Source organism: Corvus moneduloides, chromosome 5 (genome assembly GCF_009650955.1).
Source record: "Corvus moneduloides isolate bCorMon1 chromosome 5, bCorMon1.pri, whole genome shotgun sequence".
Taxonomy (NCBI): domain Eukaryota; kingdom Metazoa; phylum Chordata; class Aves; order Passeriformes; family Corvidae; genus Corvus; species Corvus moneduloides.
The window spans coordinates 74,281,880-74,291,395 of record NC_045480.1 but is presented as its reverse complement, the minus strand read 5'-3'; the positions used below and the strand labels follow the sequence as shown (position 1 = coordinate 74,291,395).

At 45.0% G+C, this 9,516-nt stretch overlaps 1 protein-coding gene and 1 long non-coding RNA gene across 3 annotated transcripts in view; one reads left to right on the top strand and one right to left on the bottom strand.

Moving 5' to 3' along the window:
- Positions 1–9,516, top strand: part of ANTXR2 (ANTXR cell adhesion molecule 2) — a 79,509-nt gene that overhangs the window by 963 nt on the left and 69,030 nt on the right. For both annotated transcript variants that reach the window (XM_032109026.1, XM_032109027.1), the window contains exons 3-5: positions 2,292–2,363; positions 8,332–8,413; positions 9,403–9,510. In XM_032109026.1, coding sequence (XP_031964917.1) covers positions 2,292–2,363; positions 8,332–8,413; positions 9,403–9,510 — 262 coding nt within the window. The remainder of the gene's footprint in view (positions 1–2,291; positions 2,364–8,331; positions 8,414–9,402; positions 9,511–9,516) is intronic.
- On the bottom strand, positions 379–2,264 carry LOC116444009. The gene is made up of 4 exons (XR_004240150.1): positions 2,023–2,264; positions 1,686–1,875; positions 1,494–1,581; positions 379–460 (listed from the first exon to the last, which is right to left on the bottom strand). It is a non-coding gene; the product is annotated as an uncharacterized LOC116444009 (long non-coding RNA).

The following is a 9,516-nucleotide window of genomic DNA, read 5'->3' as shown; positions in this document are numbered from 1 at the left end:
GCTGGAAAATATTGGAAGATTTTACATTATTTTCTTGTGCCTGGAGCTCAGCAAAAAGGTGACAATACATGTCTTTAAATAGTTGATCTCTTAAATGACTCTCAGATGTGATTTAAAGTTTTCTTTAAACTTGTTTTTCAATATACCATGTGCCTAATTTCTGATGGAGTACTGCTCAAATTCCATGTTTGGAGATCTGTATAAAGAAGCAGTCTGAACACATGTAAACATATGTGTAAATGTATAGTGCAGGTCAAAAGGAAGACAGCAGTGTTAAAGCTCAAACGCAGAGGAAGCCCATGCCATGTAACCAGGGCATTTGTTGTACTTACATGTAATTAACTTTGTTACTGTCAGCGGTGTTGCCGGGCAAGTCCAGCTCCTCTTGAAATAGCTACAAATCCTGGCTGACTGCTCTGTACAAACAGCTGAGGATTGCAGTGCTTTGCTTTAAAAAACCCTACGACAAAATCCAGAATAAACCAAAGTAATCCCCCACCATACACAGGCAGAGATGGTGTGGTAGGTTTTGCTAAGGAAAACTGAGTGCAGAGTGCAGTTGTGATCTTGGCTTGCTAATAAAAGGGTACAATTAGGCTTTTATAACTAAATATTGCTTATTTTTATCTTGTCAAAAGCAAATCTTCTGTAAACTTACATAAAACTTCTGTCAAGGGGGTGACAGAAACTTTTCAAAGTTGTTTTGTAAGCTCTGGAATTAAAAAAAAAAAAAACAACAAAAAAACAATGGAAAAAGAGAGCCTGATATCAAAGCAGGACTTCTTTTGGTAGGTGGTAAAACATTTGCCCCCCTGAGAGGATGGTGCTTGTTCAGTGGAAATCTTTCAGTTCAGCATCTTCTCCAGCCAAGTGACACTCCCTCTTGCAACACTTGTGTGGAGGTCTGGCTGCATTCCCATCCCAGAGTCCGCGTGCTCACAGAGGAGGCATGGGTGGGCTGGCTTGTGGAGAGAATGGTTTTGTGGGGATCTTGAAGAGAAGTTGTCTAAAACATAGCTTGGAGTCTATTGCACGTGGAGGCGCATCTCCGACAGGGAAGTCTCGCGGTAATAGGTAGGCGGTGATGCAATTACCGGAGGTGGGGATTGCAAGTACTTGGGTTTTTTTGGCAGTTCAAAAGGGTGATAATCCCTTGGTTTCAATTCTGATTTAATTTAGAGCATCTCAGATTTTGGTATGCAGAGCCATTATGGATAGACTGCAAGCCTGGATCTTAAATCCAAGGTCCGTGCAGTTCTGTGCAGACTTGCAGTACTTATATTCCCTTGATGTCAATAATTTTAAGTTGCATCATTGACATCAGTGAACTGAAAACATATGGCCATTCAGCTTTACAAATGTTAAGTCCTTACTAATCTTAACCTGATTAATTAATGCTGATACTCATACACAGTGAATTACAAAGTTATTGAATATATTAAAATTGTGATGAATAAAATTTAAAATCATGTAGGAGAGATGTTACAACTTACCTTGGGAAAGTTCCTGTCTTGGGCCTCCAGAGCATCAGAGCAACTCCTAAGCATTTTCCACTGCTAATTAGATATGATTCCCTGTAACCTTGTGCAAAGAAAGAGGTGACCTTCTTAAAAATAAATTAAAAAAAAAAAGAAAAAAGGATTGAATTCCTTAATAAAATGAATTCATACAACATTGGTTTTTACCATGAGATTTCCTGGATGCTTTTAAGGAAGAAGTTTTCAAGTCTCACAAGTGTCTGGTCAGAGAAACAAAACCAGTCTCACTCTGGAAGAGTCTGCATGCTGCTTTCTCAGGCCTGAGGCAGTCAGTAGGTGCTGGTTCTGTGACTGGGAGGATTTGATAAACAGAGCTGGAAATAGACATTGTGTCATCCTGAAAGAAAAGGGAAAATTGACAGGGTCAGTTTCAAAGATGGGAAATGTGTCTGGTTAGCACCCAAAGGAGCAGGAGGGAACCAAGTGGTTTCCCTGCCTTGGTGTTACACCAGTGGCCCTGACAATTCCAAAGGATGTGCTTTACCTTCTGTGTGTGGGGAGGCCACATCACTGGAGACTAGTCATGTGGGAGAGAGTAATAATTCTGCTACTTTGTTCCCCAAGCATCTGGGTAAGGAGAAGATGGGCAAAACTCCTTTAACTCCTCTCATTTTGTGTTTGTAGTTCAGAAGTACGTTCCTAGGCATCTGGAGGATAAAGATCATGTGAATGAAACCTGAATAAGTGAATGAAATGCTGGGCATCTGTATGTTTCTCTGAAATGTGTTTTTGTCTTCTTTCCCTTTTCTAAAGCCCCAAGATGAGATTGTCGTTTATCGTGTTTTCCACCCAGGCACATGTCATTTTGCCGCTAACTGGAGACAGGTTAGTGCACTGCTTTTTTTAATTTCCTTCCTCCCTCCCTCCCTCTGCCCTTACTGAATCAGAGGAGCAGTAACAGATACAGAACAACAACTGATATCTCTAAGTGGTGGCCAGTCATGAAGCCTCCCTACAGAGCTGATTTAATTTTGTGACCATATCGTTGGATAGCCATAAAAAAGGAAGGAGAGGAATGATGGGAAACAAATCCTTGATGTTAACTCTGCCACTGCTTTGCAGAAAAACCACCAGTAATGTTTTCATCTCTGTGTGACTCTTCATCTCCCTTGGCATAGTGTGAGAATGATTCTTCCATTTGCTTCTGTAAAGCAGCGTCCCTAGAATGGTTATCAGGAGTTTTTTGTGTCTAGGAAAAGCATAAAATGGTAAATAAATGTTTCCCATATTCTCACATAAGGTAAGTATCTTGCTTTGTATTTCCTAATCTGGACTTCAGAATCTGTTTTAGACAGTAGGGTTGGTGCCACTTGAAGGGTGTGAGGTCCTTCTGGCGCTGTGGTGATGTACGGATGCGCCTGAACTTTCACTGGAGGGTTTCAAAGGCATTGGAATTCAAGGCTGCTCACTCTGATTTCTAAAGCAAGTAAGGATTAGCAGCTAGGATAGTTTAAGGATGGGTGGGGGGAAACAAGGAGAAGAAACGAGAAGAGAGGAGAGGAGAGGAGAGGAGAGGAGAGGAGAGGAGAGGAGAGGAGAGGAGAGGAGAGGAGAGGAGAGGAGAGGAGAAGAGAAGAGAAGAGAAGAGAAGAGAAGAGAAGAGAAGAGAAGAGAAGAGAAGAGAAGAGAAGAGAAGAGAAGAGAAGAGAAGAGAGGAGAAGAGAAGAGAAGAGAAGAGAAGAGAAGAGAAGAGAAGAGAAGAGAAGAGAAGAGAAGAGAAAGAGAAAGAGAAAAAGAGAAGAGAAGAGGAATGTTGCAAAAATAGTTACCGAACTCACAGAAATTGGGAAATCGTCTTGTGGAATGAGTGCTCTCAGCGGAGGACAGTGTCAGAGTCCTTTGGTGTCCTCTCAGCCTTTTCAAAACCAACACAACCTCTGCTCTTTCCCTTCTGTCCAGAAGCTACTGCAGTGCACAACCTTCTGGGTTTTGAACACATGGATAAACCATTTAGAATCATTCCACAGAACTGTGGCAGGGTGGAAGTGAGGTGGTCCTTCCTTTCTGCTCTCGTTAGTAGGGTCAGTGCAAAATGTGGTCTGCTGTAGTTGGTTAGTTCTGCTGTGGGTTTGTTTGTTTTAAATACTACATAACAGCAAGTACAAGACTTCCTGAAAAGACCTGCCACTGGTAACAGACACGTGTCATGCTACAGAAATGTAGCTGACATCCGAGACGTCTAAAAACTCAATTCTGAGCCCCTTCTCTTTTAGCATTTAAAAAGTGGTCTGACTTGAGCACAGCCACTTCCCCCCATCCGGACGGCGATACCGGATCTGCTCTCTGTGGGCAGAGACAAGCTTATAAGCCATCTTTCCAGATGGCTTGAGAGGGGTCAGGAAAGGACACTTAAGCCTGTTCTGAGGCCTGCTGAAGTCAATGAGGTCCTTTCTCTCCATTTTAATAGGCCGTCAGTAGCCTGTTCCTTATCAAGCATGAGAGGCAGCACTGATAGCACACAGACCATTTGAAATGCTGGGCAGGGTGCTGGAACCCCGCCACGGGGACACAAGCGTCTTTTTCATTGCCTGTCTGTGGCACACTTGGAGCCACAGACAGAATCGTGTTTTTTTCAGAACGTCGTGTAAAGCACACAAAGAACCCCTGCAGTTCTAGTGGGTTCCCTTGGGGGACTTGGCTCTAGTTCAGGGCTGGCTGATCTCTTGCGAGTGTGTCAGGGGAAGAGAAGTGCCACCCTTCTTGTTCAGGAGGAATTACAAGGAGAAGGGAGAAGGAGACTGGTAACTGTGACCGTATGTACATAGGTAAGGACGGATAGATACAGTTGGAGCAGCTGTCCTTTTAAATACTAAAGAGGTCAACAGAGGAAAAATACTGAGACTGCCTGGCCCCCGTTGTTCCCAAGAGAAGATAAGGACACTAAGCGCAGTGCAGTTCTGGGGATGGGTGTTTGTGGGGGTGATTATGGGATATTATGGCCTTGGTTTGTTACGTGCACTTTGGACTTGCAGGCATGTTTTCGCCCTGGCTTACCTGCTAATTCCCAAATGTCAGGAAACCACTATTTCTTCCCAGCAGTTAGATCAAAGTAGGGCAGTATTTTTTGTTTGGAAAGCCTTAGCCTTCTGATTGTTTGGGCAAAGTTCTTGCTGGGTTTACTGCACAATAAAGCTGTGGATATAAAGAAGGCCACAGAATAGTGCCGAAGCCCCCAAATTGCCAAATATTTTTTGAGTGTGAACAGTGCTCTGTGACTAACTCTGGAAAGAGAAGTCATTGTTAATCACGGTACACACAGTGCTATAATAAATCCATAGACTAACAACAACACCCAGATGGAAAAGCCTTCTCACGATGGTTTAAGCCCATTTGAAACACACACGTTCATGAAGTTCAGCTGGAAACTGTGCAATAAGTGGTAAACAAAGATTGGTGCTCTCACCTTTGGGGCTCAGTGTTGGAAAGCAAGGGGTTTGGGACAGTGGATACACTCAGGAATACCATCCAGCTGGCACGATGTTGCCTTTGTTCTCTTTTGGCCAGCAGCAGTCCAGGCTTCTGTGAGCCTGCTTTGGCAGCACTGAACGGTGCCCGTGGCCAGGACGAGCCCTGCTGGCTCTGCCTGGGTGAAACTCCCGCCAGAGATAAAGAGATTGTGTTAGTGAAGGTGGAAAAGTAGGATGCTTGAGTACCTGGTACATGACCAACTGTACCGTCCTTGTCCCTAGTCCGGCAGTGCACTTACTGCTCCTGGTTTCACAGGGATGTGCAAGACATGGATGCGCTTGGAGGCTCAGTCACGTGAGCTCCCCCTGCTACCTGTTGGGTCCAAAACAGCTTGCCAAAACAGACTCATCTGCAGAGAGTGCGTTCTGCTGGGTGTATCAAGTATAGCAGAGTTGGCCATTGATGTGGTTTCCATCTGGAGCCTGTGCAGGAGGCCTCAAGTTTGAAGCAGAGTAATTACTATAATTGAACCAACCCTCTGTAGTATTTAAGAGGCCCAGAAAGCATGAGCCTCCTCCAAATGGCGCATCTGAGGAGGCTCGTGCAGGGTTTCCTTTCACCAGTACGACAGCTCGCCTTGTCAGGGATGCAGCCATCCCTTTTTGTCAAAGAACACTTCCCCTCTTGGTTTCACTGACACGTCGGTGTGTTTTCCTGTTTACTGTACGGCCTTCTTAGCAGTAAACCCCGAGTACCTGTTTCGTTTGCCTTCGTTTGTTAGAGATGAGCCCGTTGCCTTGCAGCACCCAGCCACATTTCTCACTATAAATACATGCTCAGTGAGAGCCACCATCTCCTGCCAGCACTCGTATGCTCAACACACTGAGATAATTCAAGATTCCAGCACTTCAGTAGGTGGAATGCACCACGGGAAAGACATACAGGATACTGTCCCCCACCCAGAGGAGCTAAGAACACCCGTTCTGGAATCTGTGTGGATATTAACAGCTGTGTTTGCCTGGCTGCTGCTGGAAGAGCTGTCTGAGGCAGTTACACAGCTTAGAGAGAGAACAGACGGGGTAGCTATTAAAAATTAGTTGTGCCTGTGCTAAAACACAGAAATGGGCTGCAGCACATATGCTGAGTGGGGAAAAGATATTAAATTTGCACTTATTCAGCCCAAACACAGACAGGCTGCGAGTTGCTGATTCTGTTTTGCCTCTTCTACCTCCCTCCCTTTTCTGACTTGCACCACAAAGCCAGTGGCCCTCAGCCTTTGTTAGTATTCCTCAGCTGTGCTGTGAGATGTCCAGGCATCCAAGCTGAGGGCAGGGCTCTGCTGTCAGGGTACAGATGAGTTATAAAACCAGAATTTCCCTGGGGATTTCCATGGCTACCAAAAAGCCTTACAGAAACTAGAGAAAGGGAAGTTGTGAGAGCACTGGGGAGCAGGAACGGGGGTCCTGAGTGCTGTGGCTGGTTGACTGCCGAGTCCCATTATCGGGACAGCGCAGGCAGGCACGAACCCCCGTGCCCAGCCTCCAAACCAGCCAGGGGTGGGTTTTAGTGTGATGGAGCTCACCTCTCCTGCTGGTTCTGGGGCCCCAAGTCCTGCATCCACACTGGCCTTCTGACATCTGGACCAGGACCCGCTTGCACTTGACCAGCTTGGAGAACGCGTGGAGCGAGTTCACATCTGGCTGCATCTGTCTAGGTCTGTCTAGTGCAGCTGTGCCCTGAGGGCAAGAGATGGTGCCTGATTAAATGCAGCTAAAAAAACTCATGCTACCAAAGATTTTCCTGGAACCCCTTGTAGGCAGAGGCCTGGCAACACCAGAGATTGCTGTGTGACCGGGTCACAAGACATTGCAGATAAATAAAACCGAACTGATTGTACAAAAGCTATTTTTGCAAAATGAAATCTGTTTCAGAAAACTGGGACTTGAGTTGCTGCTTGTTTCTTGGCAGCAGAGCACTAACGCCTGTGATGTGCTGCCACTCATTTCTGGCAAGCACCAACTCTGTGGTTTATAATCTGCGTTCGTACATGATCACTTGCAAGTTGTTTCTATAGATGCTGAATGTAAAATATTTGGATCAAACAGATTGTATTATCTTACATAACTTGTTCCCTTCCATACATTCAATGCCACATTTCTCTTTTACTCCCTCCTCTCCCTGATTGTCTCAGTGGATCCTGTGATGGGGAGCTTATTCCAGCTATGGATTGTACTTTGGAACAGAGCTGCTAAACATAGAGGAAGCCCATCCGTGGAACAAATGACGAGTGGGTGGCGTTCAGGCAGTGTGGCATATGCATTCTTTCTCATTTGGTCTGGGCTAAGGAAAGCTTTCACGCATCCCGCGATGTATTTTCCCTCCATCTCCTCACCCCTGCTGGGTTCCTCTTTCTCACCTAGATTTGTCACAGTGTTCTATATATTCTGGCCCAAATTTTGCCCCTTCTTAGTTTTTGCTTATCCTTTCCTAGCATGACTTTCCATGGACTTTGCTGAAACTGTGCTTGCAGAAGACTGAAGGCCCTCCAGATTTGATTCTTTCAGTAGTCTCTCTGCCTTTGTTCCCCTCACTTGTGCTGTTTTCACTGGAAATAATTCCTGTGGTGCTGTCTATCGACTTCTCCCCTTTCATCCCCATAGTTAATGAGCACCTTGTAGATGGATCTGCTGTACTGCTCATGAGAAGTCATGGTGCAGATGTATTCTCCTGTTAAATCTAAGTGAGCTGTGGATCTGTGTGGGATGTCTTATGAAAGGTCACACGAAAAGGTAGTGACAGTAAAAAATTAAAAACTACCCTCAATCCTGCTCTTTTCCCATGGGCACAAAAGGTGTCTTGCAAATGCTGCCTTTGCCTATTGATATTTTCTTCAGGGCAAAGGTTTTAATTGTTACAGTTCAGTTCTACGTGGTTAAATTCCTGCATATTGGCCTGGAAGATTCTGTTGAAATAGAACTGCTGTTTTTGGGGATTTCTTTGATTGCTGTGTGATTGGAAGCAAAGTTGGTTTAAAGTAACAAAATAGACCTAATGTAACAGAATTTCCACTGGGCTGTGTAAGGCTGAGGTTTTACCACCTCTTTGCAATGTCTACTCCACCTGAACATTTTCTTTGATTCCAGCTTTTTGACTCACTGAAGCATATATATTGCATTAGATAGGTCTGAAATACCTGTTCACACAGCGCCACTTCTGTCATGAATACATAGTCTGCCTCCACGTGGGATGCTAGCTAAAGGCTCTAATTTACAGCTTTTCATTTCAGTTCTCCTTGAGGACAAATACTTTTTTTCAATTGATAAATTACACCCTTTCCCCTCTTCAGGTCACACTAACGGTCTCTTACTTGTTTTTTTGTTTGCAGAGAGAAAATCAAGAAAGGTCTTAAGGATCTGGAGGAGGTGGTACCAGCAGGTGAGACATACATACATGAAGGACTAAAACAGGTAGGTTTTACTCATCTTCTTGCAATCAACACATCCTCTGTTCTCACCCTTTGGGTAACAACCTGTAACATAAATGGATTGATTGTACACCTCAGTCTGTTACGCTCAAATCTTTCTGGTTGCCTAAGTGGTCCCAGGGTTGCCCAGACACTCTGCAAATCCCATGCAGAAGATGATGAGCCATCACAGCAATTTGCCATATGGAATTTCTCTGACTTGCTCCTTCTCACAGAGCACGGATCTGTGTCGTGGATCTCAGAGCTCACCCAGCATCCCAGTGTCATCGTAAATAATCACATGCAGCTCGGTAGGGCTGCAGGGCTTGTGGTGCCTTCCAGAGCGCTCTCCTTGGGGAGAGTTTACCGCACCGAGCAGTGTTTGCGAGACAAACGCTCTTCATTTTGCACTGTCTTAATTACGGAGCTCCCAGCTGCTTATATTTTCTTAGTTCAAGTAATGCAGTTTTGGTGAAAGCCCTGGCCCTGAAGGTGAGGGTGTAAGCTTTCACTGTTACAGACGAATCAGTTCTTCCTCTATGGCTGTAGAGCCACATTCGTAGCCAGGACCTGTGCACTGAAAAGCTGGGCAAAGAGAATTTTGTTGCTGTTTTAAGAAAAAAAAATAGTTTTAAGTCATTCTTTTTATATCTTGGAACCTACTGACTGTGTTTGAAATCTGGGGGATAGCAAAGGAAATCCTAACAGTGGATTTGAAGAGATGTGTCCTGGAAGAGCTGCATGTTGGCAAGGGTTGACGGCTCAGTGACCCCAGTGCTTTGGAGATGGGCTCAGTGGTGGCTGAAAAGGACTGATGAGGGATTTCCCTGCTGGTAGTGAGTTCAAGGGAGTCAGAGGATTGTCAGGAGAGAGAGGCTTGAGGTGAGGATGAGGCTGTTACTTCAGATGTTGTATTAGATGCTTAGAAGATGCATCACGGTTAAAAGTTTAGGTGTGGTTTTCAGGTGGATAATTTTTTTTTGTTGTTTTCAGGCCAATGTGCAAATTGCGCAGCAAGGGGCCTCGAGGTTCTCTAGTATCATCATTGCACTGACCGATGGCAAGCTGGACGGTCAGATTCCCTTGTATGCGGAGAAGGAGGTGAGC